Consider the following 21,486-nt stretch of genomic DNA (forward strand, 5'->3'; position numbering starts at 1 on the left):
ATAAAGTATAAATCCGCTGCGATAATATTAACCCGGCATGAGACTTCAGATGAGCATTCCCATTCTTCCCCAGTCCTGTAACATTCCATATCGTTTCAAACGTCCGATAAATTGGTGTAACATTCCACTGAACTTCTCATTTATGCCGGTGTGTAATCGCACTCTCCTTCTTTAATGTTTCCACATTCGACTCTTGACTCTCCATCTCCCCGGAGCTGCTAAGCAGACTGAGTAGGAGAGGATCTGGTCTACTGACACTATGCTAAATCATTAAAAACAGTCCTTATTAGTATAAAGCTACGCATTCCAGTGACGCAATTAGAATCAGCGGAACGTGACGCTAATTAAAGCAAAATAAATAATAGTTGAAGTTAACCCTTGCATACTCGACACACTGAATCACCAAGTCCAGACCGGAGTAAAAAAAAAGCTGAAGGGCCGTGGAGTACGAACGCGTACACGTACGTGTGTGTGTGTGTGTGTGTGTGTGTGTGTGTGTGTGTGTGTGTGTGTGTGTGTGTGTGAGTGTGTGTGTGTGTGTGTGTGATCAGAAGCCTTGAGCAAGAGGTACAGGAAGGAATCCAATGGTCTGTTGCGCTAGATTGTTTATTCATACGCATAGAGCAAAAACATTATTCCTTGGGCAGTTTATGCTGAGCTCAGCCCAAGAATTGTCGAAAACGTTTACCCTTGAAAGTGAAATCAATCTAAAACTCAAAACAATGTGCAAACTGATTAAACGCTATAAATTATATAAACAGAATTAATAATAAACGTGTTAAACTAAAACACCAAATTCATGATGGAATATGTTAAAATGCCGATTCCATTTAGTCTTCCTGCTTGATATTTTACGTTTGTTACACTCGTCATTACTCTCTCACTATTTTTCTCTTTCCTCTTCCCTTTCTCTCTCTCTTTCTCTCTCTCTCTCTCTCTCTCTCACACACACACACACACACACACACACACACACACACACACACACTCACACACACTCTCACACGTGCTTGTGCACACAATGATAACCTAAATAAACGATCCTAACTCTGCAGTTGGGACTGTTTCAACACTCAGGGTCCTGGGCATCATTATTTCGCAGAAACTCATGAGGGAGAATCATGTAACGTAAAAGGCTCAATAGAAGAGGTGTCATTGTGGCAGGTGGTAAAATTCCATCTTCTTGAGCAGCGGTCCCCAACCACCGAGCCGCGGACCGATACCGGGCCGCAGAGCATGCGCTACCGGGCCGCGAGGAAACGATATGATTTGGTGATATAAGTCAGCTGCACCTTTCCTCATTCCCTGTCACGCACCGTTGAGCCATTACGCACGCGAGGTCATTACGCGCGCGTCATCCATTTCAGCGCGGGAAGAAGATCAACTCCTCGAGCTTGCAAATGACGGCGGGCTGAAAAGTACGTTTGACATAACATCTCTGCCGGCATTCTGGATCAAAGTCAAGGCTAAATATCCTGAGGTAGCCACGAAAGCACTGAAAACGTTGCTTCCATTTCCAACGTATCTCTGCAATGAATGCAACGAAAACTAAATTACGGAATAGACTGGACTTAAGGAACCCCCTTCGAGTATCGCTGTCTCCCATCACCCCTCGATGGGACCGTCTTGTTGCAGGGAAACAAGCCCAGGGCTCCCACTGATTCAGCGATATTGGTGTGTTGCAATGATTTTATATGTTCATACGGGGAAAATATGTGCTGCGTGTTTAATATCTAAACGATACTTAAAATGTTATGATGCTATTGACTTATATAACTATATAATAATTACAGCACGGAAACAGACCATCTCTGCCCTTCTAGTCCGTGCTGAACGCTACTCTCACCTCGTCCCGCTGACCTGCACTCACCCCATAAACCTCCATTCCTTTCCTGTCCATATAGCTATCCAATTTTTCGTTAAATGATAATATCGAACCTGCCTCTACCGCTTCTACTGGAAGTTCGTTCAACATTTACTTCAAGCTCCACTGATAATTGACTTATCACTATATTCATGCGAGGAAAATATGCGCTGTGTGTTTAATATTAAATTCGTTAGATAAACCCTTTTAGAAACGAAATTGAGTGCATTAACTAATTATCATCTGTATTCCGGTCGTGATAAACACCCACCACCCCACCCCCCCGCCCGAAAAGAATCGCGAAAAACGATTTGCGGAGAAAAATCGTACACGCATGCGCACTGGTGCCCGCGCAAGGCTTCATGGTCATTGTAGTCTTAGGTGGTAAACCCAGCAATATTGACTGCTACTCTTGTCCGTTGGCAATCAACCCCCCCCCCCCCCACCCCCTCGGTCGTCCGGTCCGCAAGAATATTGTCAATATGAAACCGGTCCGCAGTGTGAAAAAGGTTGGGCACCCCTGTTCTTGAGAACAAACCGGTGCAATTCTATACTGCTTTAATAAAGTAATACTGCTGCAATGGAGAGCATCTCCACCTCAGTTATTACTATCTGCTTTGGTTCAGCATTCTCTCATAGTATTCAAAAATACAGCGAACTCTCCACTCTCTGTAGTCTACCACCCCGCAGGACTAGCATGTGTTCAAAGGAAAAGACACGGGCCGAGAAACAAAATCACCGTAAACTATCCTCTATTCTAGTTGTCTTTCACAATGCTCCCTTCTGTCACAGCTGAAGGGTACTAAAAGAAGCGAACAAAGAAACAAAAATCACGCTATCTTAAAAGTTTCTGCTTCCCACCCCGCCAGTCAGTGCAGCTGGAACCCACACATCCTCAAACAATTACCCATCACCACAGAGCACTATAAATGTTGCAATCACGTTTTGCAATGCTGCAAGTATATGCAAATAAGAACGTATTTATGCATATTTTATTCCATGTTGGTACTTTGACTTCTAACAATTCCTGTTGCATATCGTGCCCCAATGAACAAGTACAACAAAAGTTGATTGTTAATCCTTGATCTTTGAATTATCTGCTAACCAATTCAATCAAGTGTAGGTGAAAGCCATTTCCTGATAATTGCATTGCAATTTCGGCAGTGTCTGATGTTCCTCCTTCCAAGTCTTCCCGCTTCATCCTGAGACCATGTTTATGATATTTTACATTCGTTCGAATTCTTGCTTCCATTTTAATTACGCGATGCCCATCGTGCTTGCTAAGCAACTGATTTGTCCCTTTTAAAGATAATAAGAGTAACCATTCGTACAAACGTCCCGAAGAGGAAAAGAGTCGAAGTTATTGAGTATTTTACCTCGATATTTATATGCTTTTCACAGTTTAGAGGAGGTATTCTGTATCCTATAATATGCAACAGCATTGTGGCATTTATCTCAGAACAGGATCGAACACGATTTACGTATTGTCCATCAACTTGCATCCTTCTGTAAAAGTAATGCACTTCGTGTGAGATCCTGGAAAAGGATGTAAGCTCTGTTTTTTCTAACAATCCTTTTTGGCCTGTCTCAGAAGACTCAAAGGTTTATCACTGTTAAAGAAGAACTAATGTCATGGAAAAAAAGTTATAGCGGATCACAATAGAGGCGACATACTATAATCGACCTAGGTGTGGCTCGAGGTTTCGAGTGTTATCGACAAATGCCACTGTTTAAAATCAATTCAGGTTCGAGCTCCGTGGCTTTAGCTGTGATTGATATTTTGTATATATAACGAGCCGCAGAGTATCAAGGTTAAATCATTCGAACAGTTTCAAAGGTCTGCGTGTGGGATGTATACTTCCTTATGCATCAAAACTAAGTCTATTCCGTTGGGGAACTCAGTATTTATATGAGCCAAGGTTCGAAACATAACAACATTGTGCACATGACTTCACAACACTGCGCAGAGGCAGAGAGAGTTTAAAAGAAGCGGCCAATAAACTGCCGTTCCCTATTCTCCTGTTAGCAGAAACGTTTCTGTTGGGCTTATTGGCTAACTCACAGAAGTGTTCAGTAGCTGGTTGTTAAAAGCGATCTAAGGCGCATGCCATTGGGATCATTTAAAAGGTAGTAGGAGCGTGTCTACATTGTCGCTCTCCGGATATAAAGACTTTAAGGAATTTTGTAAACCATGGCACTACCGCAGCAGACCACACCTGGTTCTACTCCTGTACCTAATAGAGTGGCCACTGAAATTTATACAGAGCACATTCCGTTGTCAAATTTAATTTGGATAAAAGCTTGTTTTAATATGTCTCTCTCCACTACACACAGTCCATTAAATTTCACGTTGACAGAGACCACTGTTCACTCGTGCCCCCTTACTTCGTCACCGGAAGCGGTAAGCCTCAGGGCGATTGAATGTCCGTGTCAGAGGAAGAGAAAATATCCGGTGAAAGGTCACATAGCACTATGGATGAAAAATTGTAATTAAAGCTGTGGCGAGAAGGAATGTTAGGATTGGGAGGGACATGCATTTCCTCAGCCCTTGCGTCTCACCAAGACGTATCTGCTGTTCCACAAATGGCCGTTTATACTCCAAATTTTAGTACTCCAGTGCTCACAGTAATGATCCTTTTTTCTACAAACGTGCCATTGGATTCCCCCACCTCTTTAAAATTAACACAGCTAGATCGGAGCATGAATGGTCCAGTCGGTCCTTCGAGATTGCCCTGCCAAACCTAGCATAGCGATGGCGTGGGGGATATATCCTGTGGATGGTCTATCTCCTACCCTCTCTTGTCGATTATTTTCCTTATAGACAGTCCTGTCTCCGACAATAGCTCACTACAGGTGTGAAGGGAATTATCCTGCGAGGATACTTCTCTAACGTGCCATCAATGTATCCCCAGAGGATGACTGGGTAAATAGATGAATAGATAAACAGACAGAAATAAAACAATGGTCTGATGTGATCTGTAAAAAAGAGGAGGAAACAGCTAGGGCAGGTCGTGAAATGAACAACTGGTTCGACTGGGTTGTTGCTGCGTGGCCAGGGATGTTGACTATCTTATAAATTCCAATGCGACGGAACTCCCATTACCAACTTTAATCAGTTTCTAATCTTTTGCCTACCTGCTAAAGTTCCAATATTTAGAGGTCACTTTCCAGGAATGCTCCTTATTGACGCAGGACCTGTCGCAGGAAGTTGTAAGTATTAGAAGGATGAACATCCCGTGTTAAGCGCCAAGATAACATGTGGAGATAAAAAAGAAAAGACAGCAAGATACTGATCAGAGGATGTAAGAATGCCAATATAAAAAAGGCAGCTTGAAATGGGAGATTTTGGCCATTTCGATTGCCCTTGCTTTCCATTGTAGTATGCTTTAGGGTTTTTTTTTTCTTTCTGTAGACGTCTACCCCATCTGCCAATTATATTCATCCATACCACGGTGTCCGCAATCTATACAAGGCAGTCGTGAGAGGTGAATGGATTTGCACTGTGGATGGCTTCGCTCTCTCAGCTTTTATGTCCAGTATTTTCTGTACACACATCCCAATATTGAAATCTAAAAGTGTTGGCGTGAAGGGGATTCATCCCATAAACTGATCCCCCTTCTCTTTACTGTTCAGCATATTCCTCTGTACAAAGCCAGCTGTGCAATAATGACACTGTTTAGCATGTTCAGTTTTTCTAGTAGAAATGTTTCCGGTAAGTATTTCTTCACTGAGAAAATGTGTAGACACCTAAATGCTATACAAATAGAATGTCATGTGGTCATTTGAAGAAAGAATGGAAGATCTGGTGCGGATCACATGCATGGACAGAGAAAGGTTGGTTTGAATAGTGTGTCTAATTCCATTCTGGAAATCTATCGAGTTCATTATTTCGTCCTATTTCACTACACAGCCCGTTTCAAATGTTGATCTGATATTGGTCGTGTGTGGGCATATTGTGCTGCGTATTAAGGTTATCATAGTCCAATCGTTCATCGTATTGATGCTGTGGTTGTCAATCACAGGAAGCTGTCAAAAAGAAATCAACAGCAGTTGAAAAGTCACAGGGGTGCATTGAAGCCGCGTATTTCATGAGGAGGACATACAGACTCCTTACAGAGGAAGCCTGCTTTGAATTCTGAAATCGGGCGCCTCAATATGTAATAGCGTCAATACAAACAAGGTTAAACTTCCAGTCCTCGAATGCTTTCCTGTGCCAACTTGATATATACTGTATCTCAATTCACCAGTCATTCTCCTCTCTTTAAAACATTGATATCCTTGGGTTTTAAACATCTCAGCATGTATAATCTTCTGAAAATAAGGGGACCAAAGCATAACATTGTATTCCATGTGTACCCTCACCATAAACTACAGATGTGAATAAAAGACTTGCTTACAACTGAGCTCCATTATCCATTGCAGTAAGTGCCAATATGCCATTTATCTTCCTGAATACCTGCTGGATGTCAATACTTGCTGAGGAACGCCGATATAGATACTAGTAAGGACCAGGGGAGCTGAACATCTCTTTGCGGCAATGTTGATAAACTCCCCTCTGACTTTCTGTTCAAGTACATACTTTGTATACGGATCACTATCCAATTATGTACAATGTAACTGATCCCATCATTATTTACCCTGAGTTCCTCCCTTTCCAATGCCTACTACGCGATTCAGTTTCAGCCCACGTACAGCAGTGAACAGAACAGAACAATTATTTTTTGGCCATCCGTTTGTTTTGTGCAGATATATCAGCTTTTGAGCATTGGAGTTCCATGGAAGAACCTATCTTCCAGTTCTGAAACGCTATGCGTCTTCTAGGTATAGTCACTGTGGATTTGTTACCTCTATGTTATCAGTTCTCCATTAAAGTTCCAATACACAGACTAGTCCAAAATATGCAAACAACTCAAAAATTTTCAGTGAGTAATCTATGGGCATCCCCACTGTAGTACATGTGCATATACGATGAGTGCACAAACCGCTGTAAAATACCGATCCCACGTTATTTGTCAAGAATTTATACAGGATCTATATGCCCTCTCAAACACAAATATCTCTACCACTGTACCTCACTGTGTAATTCTTATCATTCACTGATGACATGCTTTTCAAAGAAATGTCACCGACTGAGAATAACGAGATATTATTTCGGGATGATTTTGATGTTATCTTTGGAGCGTTTACTTTGCCCAGCCTGCGCTGACTGACCTTGTTTGAACTGGAAGTAAAGGATCCCTTTGGAAAGACGTGAGTGAGACATCCGAATGATCCATCGATCAGAGTTTGGGTTCCTTTATCGTGGAGGAACGGTTGTTCCTGTTGGTGTGCTTCAGTACACTGGCGTTACTGAGCCCGTCCTAAATGATACTTAAAATCTTTCGTTAGGTTTGTTTTGTGTGATTGTTCCAAGCTTTCAAATTCCTACAGTAGGTAGTAGATGATTCATCTCTATTGCGTCATGTAGGAAGGACGACTGCGCTGTGGAGTGCAAGTTTTCTTTGGATCTATAGGTCGAGGTCTTCAAAGTGCTTTTTCATTAATCTTGCATAGGGTCCACTGAGGAGGTGCTTAATCCCCGAGTGGACGTCTGGACAAGCGTTTTGCTGCTTTTCAAGCTCCTTATGGCATTATTGAAAACTTTATTTTTATAAAAGAATAAGTTTCTCATTTGGCTTTGCTGCCAATGTCGTTCTACCAGGCACAAAAGGCTTTTATTTTCCTGCAGGTAAGCTATTCTTTTTCAATACTGTTAACATGAAAGCCCTCCTGATGTTTTCTGAACTTGTACCAAAGATTATATTGCAGATATCGTGGATGGTGGATTTAAGCAGACACAGGTGAAACTCCCTGGAAGAGGTTTCACTGCAAATGCCATGGTTTTTCTGTAAAAGCAGTGTTTGGGTTACGGTAGAGATAACGGGTGCTTTCGAATATGAGCCGTCCAATGATTGGAGTCTGTTTTCGTGTTGTGTCCCTAACACTGGGGTGACATGAGTCTTTTGTTCGGCGGGAGATCAAGGGAGAAGACGCCGGTGAGAAGGAGCCCTAGGACTCGACCCGGAACGGGGCCATGATCTGACGAAGCACGGAAAGATCGAAGGAGGATCGGCGAAGGCTCCAACTTGAGCTCCAACTTGTGCACATGAGACTGTTTCATGAAAATGGGCATTTTTTTTTTCTTTTTCTTTACTAGCCCTTTAGTCAAATTAAGAAATATAAATTAAATCGTTTAATTGTATGCGGTGTACTTATTTGTAACAGGGTAACAAATGACGCAGCATCCACGCAAACAACGGGTTTTGGGGTGGGCTCGCACCTCAATCTCACACGTTTGGCGGAGCCAGAGATTGATTTCCATAGACTTATGCAGCCAAGAGGTCCAGAGTGTTCAAACTGTAGTGGCTCATCCGGCATCGATTTCGTTGGATGCCGTGAGATTGCCCTGAGCGTTGATCCAGTGCGTTGTGTGTTTAACTCAGTCCGGTAAAATGATTATGGTACGTCGATATGGATTTCCTGGGCTTGAGCGGGCCGAATCGCAAGTCGAGTCTCCGGTTGCTGGGGACGGAGAGTTCAAAGACGGGGTGCTCTCGTTTCTGCGGAACGAGGGGAAGGCGTGGTCTGATTTGGAATGTCTCATAAGTCCCCAGCAAGAAGTGAGAATTCTAAGCTGGGAGCGGCAATTACCTCCCTGGCGAATGAATGGAAAAGTGCCCAGGTTCAATTTACCAGCTATCGTAGGTAGCTGTTCTCTGGAATGAAGCCCACTCCTAAAGGGGTACAGGAGCATGAGACTTGGGCGGAACAGACCTCTCAGTTAGTAGATGAGTGGCAGTGCTCTCGAGACATAACACGACAGCGATTGGTTGAAAGTTTGAGAGGCAGGTCTGCTGACCAAGTGAGAACAATAAAGGCATAGAACGCCCTTGCCACTTTTGCAAACTATATGCAAGCACTAGAAAGGGTGTTTGGTCCGACAGGAAGCCCAACGGAGCTCATGACGGGGTTTCAGAACGTGTCAGGAGGAGGGAGAGAAGCTTTCTGCCGGAAGCAAGGAGACACTTGTTGGCTGCCCCCGCACTCCTACCCCCACCAGTATAATCCACGGACTGTTAGTCTGACGCAAACGTGGCTTTTCACTGTATGTTTGGATATTCGATGTACCTGTGATATATCAAGCTATTTTCAAACTTAAGTCTGTCCGTCTTTTTTTATGATACGGGTGTCTTTGAAGTAAATGGCGTGGAGTTTTGCTCAGAGGGGAGGTATATAAAAGATATCAGAGGGGCAAATTTTCTTTTCTGCACACTGAAGACAATGTTCAGCTGGTCCCAGTGATTTATCTACCTTCCGGTCTTGCAGTTTCTCCAGCAACTTCTCCTTAGTGAAGGCAACTGTATTCAGCTCTTTCTGCATTTTTCTTGAATTCGTGGCATTTTGCATTCGTCCAATGTAAAATATGTTGATCTATATTCCTGTTGTGGTTCAGTGGCCCGGCATTGATCCATTATACGCTCCCTAGGCCCACCCAATAGCTTAATTTTGTAGATGTCATCCCTATTCAAAAAATGTTTGTTGCATTTAAATTCAATTCGGCTCCACATGCCACAGCGAGATTTAGCGTCATTCCCAGTGCAGTACTGGTGTGTTCCAGCAGAGTCTACGTATTAATGTAAATGTTACTATGCGACGGTACTAATTTGAGAATCGACATCAGATCAGTGTTCAATTTGATCATGCCTCAACAGCTGTTGGGTAAATTGTCTTTGTTGGTGCTCAGCACAGCTTCTGTTACGGCTTCTTGAACTACATGGCAGGGAGAAGTCAAATAATTCATGTTGACAGCAATATCTGTACTTCCATCACGCTGAGAACCGACCCAAATCCCACGTCGCAACACGGACAGCATGCTTATCCCGCTGCTATTTATACTGTGGACGCACGATCCTACTGCTAGATCCAGATCGAATAACATTGTTACGTACGCCGAAGACGCAGCAGTTGTTGTCCGCTTCGCAAGAATGCTGAATTAGCATACAGAGAGGATGTAGAGTCGCTTGTGGACTCGTGTGAACACATCGATGTGTCTTAACGTAGATAAACCTAAAGTGATGTTTTGGGGACTCCCAGAAGATGCATTCCTACTGTACATCAACGGCTCCTCCACCAAGAACGTCAGGAACACCACGTTCTATTGAGTGCACATCGCAGATTATCTCTCCCTCAACACCACCTCTTTGGGCAAGATAGCACAGCAACGCCTTCACTTCATAAGGAGATCAAGACACTCCAACTGTAAGCCCACCGAGAGTGTTCTGACCAGCTGCATCACTGTCGGCTGTGGGAACCGCATGGCAACTCATCTCAAGACATTGCAACGGATTGTGAGGACTGCGGAGAGAATCATCAAGGTCTTTTACCACTCCTACTTCCATCCAGGAATTGCACCAGAATCGCTACTGTCGCAGAACACTCAGCATTGTCAATAACACGTATCATCCGTCCTATAATTAATTTCTCATGCTACTGTCACGTTGATGCTTCCCTGCTGATTGTAAGATTTCGGAACCCTGTTACCACCTTGTTCACATTATGTATGACAACACCACGAACAGTAATGCTGTTGGATATGCAAATATATGCCATGAATGCACTTTATGCCAACTTGTCAATAAACAGAATATTTTTGGATGACAATATTATTGGGTTAATATTATCTTATGTGCTATGTGTGATTTTTACTATGTTGTACACTTTGGTCCCAGAAGAATATTATTTCGTTTACCTATATAAATGTATAGGCTGAATGACAATAGAATTCAATTTGTACTTCAGAAAACGGGGCAAGTTTTATTCATTCTGCTGTCCAGCTATTATCATGAAAATGCATTTATAACTTGCCGTCAGTTGGTGCGTTTGGGAGCTTGCTTTGTAAAATAATTGATCCCTGTAATTCCCGAAATGCCAAACGTTGATACGGTTCATTCACGTCAGGAGGGACATTCTCATTCTCTCTCTCTCTCTCTCTCTCTGTCTCTCTCTCTCTCTCTCTCACTCTCTCTCACTCTCTCTGTCTCTCTCTCTCTCTCTCTCTCTCTATCGATGGATTATTTTTGAAGAGGTCACAACATGTATCAATAAGGACAGGGTAGATAATATTGTTTACATAAACTTTAGTATGTTCCTGAACAAGATCCCAAAAGGATCCATAGTTCAACAAGTTAGCTCCAACGAAATTCTGAGCATGTTGATAACTTTGCTCCAAATTTGACTCAGCAATAGGAAACAAGATGTGATTGCAAATGATTTTTGATTTTTAGATGACTGTGACCGATTCAGTGGCTGAAAGTGGCCTCACGAAAAGATAGTGGTAAAAACGGTGTGTACATGTTGTCATTATTGGGCGGGACATTGTGTACAAGAGTAAACTTAAATCAATGCAGGTTGCCCGATAGTGGTGGCAGGACTTAAATGTTATCACCTCTAACAAAGTGAAATCAAGGGACATAGCCGAGGACAGGGCGTCACTTTCAGATGACCTCAATGCATTCTATGCTCGTTTTGACCGTCAAAACATAAGAAAAAAACGATCATGATCTCCCACACTCCCCGATTGTCCGTCCTGTGATTTAAGACCATAAGATATAGGACAGAAGTCGGCCATTCGGTCCATCGAGTCTGCTCCACCATTCAATCATGGGCTAATCCAATTCTTCCAGTCATCCTCATTCCCTTGCCTTCCCTCCATACCCTTTGATGCCCTGCTAAACAAGAACCTACCTATCTCTGCCTTAAATGCAGCCGGTGACTTGGCTCCCACAGCCACTCATGGCAAACAAATTCCATACATTTACCATCCTCTGACTAAGGCAATTTCTCTGCACCTCTGCTTCTAAATGGACGTCTTTCAATCCTGAAGTCGTTCCTTCTTGTCCTAGACTCCCTTATCATGGAAAATAATTTTGCCATATCTAATCTGTTCAGGCCTTTTAACATTCAGAATGATTCTCTAAGACCCCCCCCCCCTCGTTCTCCTGAACTCCAGGGAACACACCCAAGAGCTGCTAGACGCTAATCATACGGTAACCCTTTCATTCCTGGAATCTTTCTCGTGAATCTTCTCTGAAACCTCTCCAATATCAGCATATCCTGTCTAAAATAAGGAGCCCAATACTGCACACAATACTCAAAGTGTGGTCTCACGAGTGGCTTATAGAGCCACAACATCACCTCCCTGCTCTTATATTCTATATCTCTAGAAATAAATGGTAACATTGCATTCACCTTCATCACCACCGACTCAGCCTGGAGGTTAACCTTTAGTGTATCCTGCACAAGGACTCCCATGTCTCTTTGCATATCTGCATTTTGAATTTTCTCTCTATTTAACTAATAGTCTGCCAGTTTATTTCTTCCACCAAAGTGCATGACCATACACTTTCCAACATTGTATTTCATTTACCACTTCTTTGCCCATTCCCCTAAACTATCTAAGTCTTTCTGCAGGCTCTCTGTTTCTTCACACTATCCGCTTCTCCACCTATCCTTGTATCATCGGCAAATTTAGCCAAAAATCCATTAATCCCACAGTCCAAATCATTGACATAAATCGTAAAAAGCAGCGGTCCAACACCGACCACTGTGGAACTCCACTGGTAACCGGCAGACTGCCAGAATACCATCCCTTTATCCCCACACTTCGTTTTTTTTTTTGCTGATACAGGGGTTACAAGCAACCATGCTTGTAACCCCTGTAATTCCATGGGCTCTTATCTTGCTAAGCAGCCTCATCTGCGGCACCTTGTCAAAGACCTTCTGAAAATCCAAGTACACCACATCTACTGCATTTCCCATGTCTCCCCTGCTTGTAGATTCCTTAGTTTCTTTGTAATTCTAGTCTCTGAGGCAGATGTACAATCATCCTTTAGGAAGGTGAACCCACAGAAAGCACCCGGCACAGATGGTGTACCTGACCGAGTACTAAGGACTTGTACTGATCAACTGGTTGGAGTGTTCACTGAAATCTTTAACCTTTCGCTTTGGCAGTCTGAAACACCCACCTGCTTTAAGAAAGCTTCATTTATACCAGTGCCTAAAAGGAAAGCTGTAACCTGCCTCAAAGACCATTGTCCATTTGCACATGCATCGAGGGTGATTGTTGATAAAATATATCAATTCCTGCCTGAGAAAAGACTTGTCCGCCGGTACCACAGGTCCACAGCAGAGGCCATTTCACTGTTTTTTCTCTCTCTTCCCTGGTACATAGTGACTGCGAAGTTGCATACTTCGCCGCTATCTTCATCAACTACAGTTCGGCATTCAGTACTAATGCCTCTTCAACGGAAATTGAAAATGTAGCTCAGTGCTACCACAGCAACAATTTCTTACTCAATGTCAGCATAATTAAGAAGATGATGATTGATTTCGGAAAGAAGAATCGGGTGGTCCATCGAAAGAAGAATTGGGTGGTTCATCGAAGGGTTAGAGGTGGACAGGTTGCGTAGCTTTAAATTCTTCGGTATTATCATTTCCAAGGAACTGTTCTGCGCCCAGTACGTAAATGTAATTACAAAGAAGGACTGAAGCCCCTCTACTTCCTTAAGGGTTTTCTCAGATTCGGCATGATATCTAAAACGTTGATAAACTTCTACAGATGTGTAGCGGAGTGTACATTGATGGCTGCATATCATCCTGCATTAAAACCCCAATGCCCTTGAACGGAAAATCCTACAAAAATTAGCGACACGGCCCAGTCCATCATAGATAATGCCCTCCTCATTATTGAACACATCTACATGAAGTGTTGTCGCAGGAAATCAGCATCCATTTCATAGCGCCCGCTACCCAGGTCATGCTCCTTTCTCGATGCGGCAAACAGGAAGAATGTAGAGGTTCCTCAGACTCTAATCACCATATTCAGAAGCAGTTATTACACCACCTCCAACCCCGACCCGACCATCAAGTTTTGAACTAAAGGAAATAAATTTATTTGGCCCATCACTAAACTATTCCCAAAACTTGTGGTCTCACTTTCAATGAATATTCATCTCATGTTCTCGATATTTATTATTTGTTTATGTATTTATGTATATATGTATTAGTGTTGTACTTTACTTTTCTCAACTCAGGATCGTAACATCTGAGGTACCGGCATAGCCAAGTATACTCAACTCTCAAGAGCGAGGAACTTTCAGCCTATTCTAGTGGTGTTAAGTAGAGTGGATTTCTGGAGCTTTATAGAACTGTTGCTCTGTAGGCCTAATTGTATAATGCTACTGTGTAGTGATTTTGGTATGGTGCCTATTGTGGATAATACTACTGAGGCAATGTATACCATGTTCATGTTCCATAGTCTTTCAATTTCCTCTCTTAAATCAGCGTATATATGTTGCTTTTTCACTTACTGATTTCTGTACGTTACCTGTGTTTGTAATGGCTAATATAAGTTGTGAATTTCTAGGAACAGGTGGAAAATATTGGGTTGTTCTCCTTAGAACGTGATAAGCTGAGGGGGTATCTGATAATAAGCGTTTTGAAAATAATTGGAGGTTTAGATAGGATCAAAAAACAGATTTTTCCCCCCGGGGTTGAGATGCAAGCTCCAGAGAACATGTTTTTTTTTTTTAAGGTTGGGCGTCGAGTTTAAAGGAAACGTTAGTGACAAGTTTTTCTTCCAGTAGAGTGCAGTATGTGCCTGCCCTAGATTCCAAGTGGTCATAGTGGAAGCAATAAATGTGCTGAAGTTTAAGGTGCTTTAGGATAACCACCTAAGTATGACGAGAGTGAAGCGTTTTTGGATAATATGGAGGAGACAAAGAAATAATATAAATACGAATCAAGAGCGGGACAACATCGTGGACTGAATGCACTTTTTCGTCTTGTATGAAAGCTTAAATTTGGCTAAATTACGTAAGACAGGACGATGCTCCAATCTTGCAAATCTAACAGAGGAAGTAAAAAATAAAGACTGAATTGTCAGGGTAGCAATATTCACTTCTGAGCAACACACATAAAATGCTAGTAGAATTCATCAAGCTAGGCAACATCTACGGAAAACAGTAAGCAGTCGACATTGCGAGCTGAGACCCTTCATCAGGTCTCTGTCAACGGTTTTGGCCCGAAACATCAACAGGTTACTCATTACCACAGATGCTGCCTGGCCTGTTGTGTTCCTCAATCATTGTATGTGTGTTGCTTTGATTTCCAGCATCTGCATGATTTTCTCTTGGTTGGATATTCACTTATTACCGCTCTTCGTTAATACAGTCTGGTCCTAAGGAGAGAAGATATAACAGAGCAACTTATTGCAGCGTGTACTTCAGAAACAATGCTTTTCAAACAGAGCAAGAATTTGTAAACGATGGAAGGATGAAGATGGCTAAATAACAGGGTCTACGACATGCACAGGATTTCAAAGTCCACATGTCGATGCGCAACAAACACGCAGACGGAAGAGCATTCACACACAGATGTACGTGCGACCCAGCATCAACACACACACACACACACACACACACATACACACACACACACACACACAGAACCACTAAGATAGAGTTTCCTATTTTGCCCAATAACTTCTTCATACTCAATTACTTTCACCCCTGCTACCCTTCCATTTCACTATGCCCTCTCATTTTTTTTTTTTACCATGCTCCGCACAAAAGTAAATGTGCTACACGCTACAAGCTAGAGGAACTAAACTGCACTGGAAACTTCAATAAGAAAACACTGAAGTGTCGTCTCTTAAGGTGCATGTCGATCGAAAACCAACGACGTCTTGTATTATAGATATAGAATGCGTTCCACTGTTCACTTGGGATAAAGGGTCACGGCTCATTATTTATGTACAGTCATCTCACCTCGGGTGCCGAGTAGGTGTTCACCGCCTTCAGGGATCATGTCTGGAGAAAGATGGCCATGAACAAATTTGCTTAGAATTCTCCACCCCTTGTGTATTTTGGGTAGAAGGAACTACAAACGAAGAGTGTGGAAGGATAATCAACTATCAATACGCATTGGAAGCTCCTAAAAAGTATGTATGTTTCTGACCCACAGTCATCACATTTGAGATATACAACGCACACCGGGAAACTTGGTAAAGCAGGGGTAGAGGAAGTCTTCTTCCGCAGATGTTTAAGTAGAAGGGTCTCGGCCTGAAACGTCGACTGCACCTCTTCCTAGAGATGCTGCCTGGCCTGCTGCGTTCACCAGCAACTTTGATGTGTGTTGCTTGAATTTCCAGCATCTGCAGAATTCCTGTTGTTTGCGTATTTAAGTAGATTATCCACTTAGTCCCTGCATTGTAAATTTAGCCCTTGCTCTGCTCCCGGCGATTTCCGATGAAAGTCACAGCAAATGTGATTGCGGATAAAACATCCAGTGGAGTTGCACAATCACAACACAATAGAATGGAATTGTGAGAAAATTGACGATGAAGTTGTGAATTATGACTAAGGAATCAACTTCCCCCTTCGTTGTAGTTGCAGAGATTGTGCCTTCCGATAAAGGCTAAGAATCTGAAGACAAAACCTACGGCAACGTTGATTGCTTCCCAGGAATTTTAATGAAATGCAGCACAATCGGAGATTGTCGGTGGAGGATGTCTGACCTGAGCGTTTGTGTGAATTGGGTCCCTGCCGACTTTGGATTTTGTCGACCGATTCAGTTGCCAGGTAATGAGGTAATCAGATGTTAGGTTAAGCCACAGATTTCGGGGTTTGGCTGGAATATTGAAGAGACGAAGAAATTGCTTGAATTCATTGATGGTTTTGGAACTGTCTGATGGCAGAGATATGCCCTTCCCACAACGACAACCTTCTTCAGAACGTGGAGCAGGATATCAGAATCTGGGCCACAGTTTGGGGGCATTTTGACGACCTCATTGCAGAGCTTAGTGATTAATTAACCGAAACACGAAGCTGGCTACACTCTCCACTGCGCTCTTCATCTCAGTCCTGAACTTAGACTGCGTCGCCACGTAAATAAATGTGTTGGTGCAGCAACTAAAATTACTCAGCAAACGCCCGACTTGCGAGAAGATATATTCAGTCTCATTCGGTTCAGTTTCTGTCCCTGTGATCTGGTAATAGAGAAAGTTCAGAACAAAGGTCAGCCACAGGAGAATAAAGTTGCCTGAGAGGGTGAGGAGTAAAACCATCGACCTCCTCCTGCTCTCTATCTCTGGATCACTGTTGTTATCTCCATTATTCTGACCTCTCAGCCCCTTACGGATACGACTAGCCACTAATATGTTCCTGACTGTCAGAATGTTTAGCAGCAGAATTAGAGCAAAAGGAAGCAAAGGGGTTAAAATAGTATCCACCCAGTCAAACACCACCCACCCGGTCTCACTGAAGTAACTTGGCTTGGGATAACAGAACCATGGTACGTTGTCGATTATCTTTTTCGGTCCATATGTAAAGAAGATTGGAATATTTTTCAAACAGAATAAAGTTCCAGTTATTGCCAGAACCGCAGCTGCGGTTTTCCCGGTGCAATATTTTGTTTTCAGCTTCTGACAGGAAATGGCGACAAAGCGATCAAAGGTGAATGCCACGGTGAACCAAACCGAGCAGTCTGTGAATACGTAAGTCAGTACACGGATAATAGTACACATAGGGGTGAGATTAAGGAAGGTTACCGGAAAATAATGATACTTGGTTTGATACAGAATAACCTCATTGACAATGACCAGTAGATCCGTCGCTGCCATGGCCACTAGGTATCGCGTGGTGCAGGTGGAGAGGCCACACTTCCCTCGAGAAAGTATTGCAATCGCCACTAAATTCACTGAAAATAAAAAAAAATAGGAGGGAACAGAATTGGAATTACCGAACAAACGTATTTGAGTACTTCCAATATGCTTTCGTTATTATCAGCCAACTATCAGGCCGTTTGCAATAATAAATACTTCAAAGGCATGTCACGCCAAAGGCACGGGGAACGTTTCTTCAACAAAGCCCTGTGCTGGGGATGACGATGGACACGTTTGAGTGCAAGAGACATGCTGCTTCCGATTGAGATTATGAAAATTTTCTTAAATCAAGCTGCCTTATTTTTAAGTACTGTTGAGCTCTTGTTCATTCGCATCTGATATCTGTCAACTTACAGACATCTAGAGATGAGTGGATGTTACTGGAAAATAAAGCTGAGGTAGGATATTAGCTTTAATTCTGGTGAACAATTAATGAGGCCAAGAGAAGCAAACACCTGTTCCTGCGTCGTAGGTTATTAAATAGATGTAGGCGTGCTGTGGTTATGAACGGAGAGGGAAAGTGCAGAGGAGCACTCCCAGAAAGAGAGTTGGTAGTTTCATTGTCAGTTCTCATATATTTTAACAAACAAAATTTTGTGCCTTTAACTCCTACTGATCGTGTTCAGCAAGAATCCTGCAACCCAACATCTGAAGTGAGGGCAACATTATACCTCCAGCGCCACTCCAAATATAATTCCGCGTGAAAGAGATTTCTAGAAATGGGCAATTAATTATTCGAGTGATATCGTCCAGTTAACAACTTAAACTAAGTAGAAGAATGCAATGGCATACGAGCCTGGTAATACAAGTCATTTTCTGCCGTTGTTTCACTGCATTCCGTAAGCACCATCCACAGCAATCGTATTCTGTCAATGAAACTTCGCCGCATAGTGCAGTCTAATCATCAATTTTGGTTTAGCGAATTCTTCCAATGTTAAACTATTCCTAAAATACCTTTCAAGTACGTTGCCTATTCTGAATTCTGGTATAACAGCAGAACGGTATCCTATAATGGTAATCACAACATAGTTAGCGATTCCATGAATTGCAAATGGAAATTTATTTTAAGTTGACAAGCTGTAGTGGGAGAGCAGTAACAATTTGGAATGTATAACATATACAAACGTTTGTATATTTGATAGTGCCTATGCATAATAGCTATCTGTAGCTCACCTGGTATCTTACAGAACAGAATAATAAGTGCAAACGAAACTGGTGGGAAATAATAGCGTGTGAAATCTGCATGGTTCGTTGGGATTCACCCGCCAAAGATTAGAGTGACCCTTGTCTATATCCTCATAGACCTTGATGTCTTTGTACCTTGAAATCCGTTTGCGACATACTTCTGTAGCAAGGGACCCGATTTGATTCAGCTTTTGTGATAGATGATGAAGATACATTTCATCATCTGAATCTGAGATGTTTATTTTTACCCATATCAGGATTCTAAGTCCAGGTTCTCGACACCACTCACATACCGACCAGATAGGCCAAACATCCTTACATCTCAGGTATAGGAAACTGCTGACGGTCCAGTTTTCTCAAGAATATATTCACTCTTAGTGAAGGAAAGTAACTTAAAGACAATCGGACAGTTGTGTTCCTATCTTGGCAGTAATAATTCCTTCGTCCTCCACTCTATACTCTGAGAACTAAGGGCTATAATCTCATAGGTGCCCTTGTCAGATTGCTTATGCATGCGAGTGATTTATCCCTTAAGCCTATCAAAATCAACATTTTTCATTTCAAAATCAAAATGTTCCATTCTTTGCTTTACATTCTAAATCAATAAACTTCGCTATTGCTCTCTTTTACCTGGAGCTCCTATGACGGCAAAGATCAAGTACAATATTTTCTCCACACGGAAATATCTTTCCACCATTTTCTATGTGTACTGTTATGCTGAAGGAAATCCTACAGAATGAAATTTCATAGTGGTTTATTCACAAACGTTTTTATATTGATTGGATCTCCACGGGAATTCATTGCATCACCGTTCAAAAGAGATGTTTTTTTAAAATACATGAAACAAACGAATTGCGACACCCGAATCAAATCACTGTTGCAATAAATTGACTTAGATTCAACAGAAATAAAGATACTTACGAAGTGCCTATCTATCAACTGCGTGAAAACTGGAAGCGGCATTCATTCCCATCTTTCCAACAGATACACTTTTTTAAGTATCGTCAGACACATCTCTGTATCTCATGGTCTTTAGCCGTATTTTTCTTGCAATGATATTCATCCAGAAATGCTGTGCCGGGACTCATTCACTACATGATACCCTTTTGTCTCACGGTGTACACTGTGGACTTTGTTTCAACATATATTGAAACATAAAAGTAATTGAATAGAGCAAGCCCTGTTTAGAGCTAGTTAAAAAAAAAAGATAAAGAAAACAGCAACGCTCGCAAAGAAAGTAATAGCATTTCAGAATAACTACGCAGTGAGGTGACATAACTGTTCAAGTTCACTCAATCGCTAAATGCGAAATTGTGAACTTTTGGTTCTTTGCACGACTCCGCGCAGCCGATCGGCTCTTCCTTGAGTTGATCCTGCTGTAGATGATGTTGATTATTACTACGTACTGGTTTCATTGTCAATATCTTCCCACTCTCAGGCAATCGGTCGACCTGACACTGTTCCAGATATAACTGACAGTGCAGAGAGTGAATGTATGAGGAATATAATTTAATAAGCAAACAATAACCAGTGAGCATTACGTCTGTTGGTTCCTGGATATCGACTGGCCCTTGAGAAGAATGATTCCGCGGCCTAACCAGATCAATAGCAAATCATAGACGACAGTAAAATAATTGGAAGCACATCAGGCAACGAAGATCTTCGGTGGCAAAATGTCTCTCCTACTCTCCCATTAGCCCAACAACAACAAAAAAAATGACGGCTTGATAACTGAGGCAAGGGGAAAAGCACGGCTCTCCGTGCCCTTTATCCCCTGCAGCACAGCCTTTCTTCTCCAGCCCGCCGCTCCCAACACCTCACTCACGACTTCGGTGTGGCCGTAGCGGACAACCAACTAGGGCACAGTGGACATATTGTTGACTGGGGGCTCACTGACTTATTCAATATATTGCTATTGTCAATATATTGGGACGTCATAGCAGTGCAGACGAAAGGGTTCATTCACGTATGGCAGAGCATTCTCTCTCTCTCTCTCTCTCTCTCTCACTCACACAAGCTGTCACATTATCATATATAAAAATCTATATATTGGGAGATACATTCCAATATCTCCTTCTCCCTCTCCATTGGGAGGTTATATTGTATCGGTCTACTCTTCAAGTACTAGCTTGCTTCCCAATCTAGAATGTACCGAGTGGTTTAGCTACTATACCCACTGTTTGAGTTGTGCTTCCTTCCCCCAACCCCACCAAGGAACAGAAGTTTCCAGCTAACAATACAACTTAAACACAGTTATCTTATCTTTATATAATCGTTTATATTTCGACAAACACTGGAATTCTTCACAGTTATTTAACGCTCACGGATGATTTCTATTTATAAAAGATTTCCGAATTATAGAAAATTTACACACGGCAGATGCCTTCCGAACACAAGCGAAATTCTTACGAACGAGAAGAATATACCAAGAGTTGCAAACGAATTCGTTGTCTGTCACAGAACTGAAGATTGAGGAATAAATTCTCGTTCTTCTTTATGTAAGCCCATACGCCCATAAGCCAATAAGACACAGGAGCAGACAAGGCCATAAAGTCTGCTCCGCCATCCCATTATGACGAATTCCAGCTTCCGCTCGACACCATACACCTGCCTCCTCGCCATATCTTTTCACAGCCTGACTGATCAGGAAACGAACAACTTTCCCCTTAAGTATACC

The 21,486-nt window shown here is 42.3% G+C and overlaps 1 protein-coding gene across 1 annotated transcript; it reads right to left on the minus strand.

Annotated features, from left to right (window-relative positions):
• Window positions 1-16,760: 16,760 nt before the first annotated feature.
• On the minus strand, window positions 16,761-19,506 carry LOC140202411 (probable G-protein coupled receptor 139). Its single transcript, XM_072267283.1, has 2 exons — window positions 19,440-19,506; window positions 16,761-17,659 (listed from the first exon to the last, which is right to left on the minus strand). The coding sequence occupies exons 1-2, from the start codon at window positions 19,504-19,506 to the stop codon at window positions 16,761-16,763; spliced, it is 966 nt and encodes a 321-aa protein (XP_072123384.1).
• Window positions 19,507-21,486: the final 1,980 nt, after the last annotated feature.

This window comes from Mobula birostris, chromosome 9, assembly GCF_030028105.1.
Source record: "Mobula birostris isolate sMobBir1 chromosome 9, sMobBir1.hap1, whole genome shotgun sequence".
Classification (NCBI taxonomy): Eukaryota; Metazoa; Chordata; class Chondrichthyes; order Myliobatiformes; family Myliobatidae; genus Mobula; species Mobula birostris.

Coding starts and splice junctions, on each gene's coding strand:
- LOC140202411 (XM_072267283.1), bottom strand. CDS start 19,506: ATGGTGGAAAGATATTTCCGTGTGGAGAAAATATTGTACTTGATCTTT. Junction 17,660..19,439: donor TGCCGTCATAGGAGCTCCAG/GTAAAAGAGAGC, acceptor TTTTATTTTCAG/TGAATTTAGTGGCGATTGCA.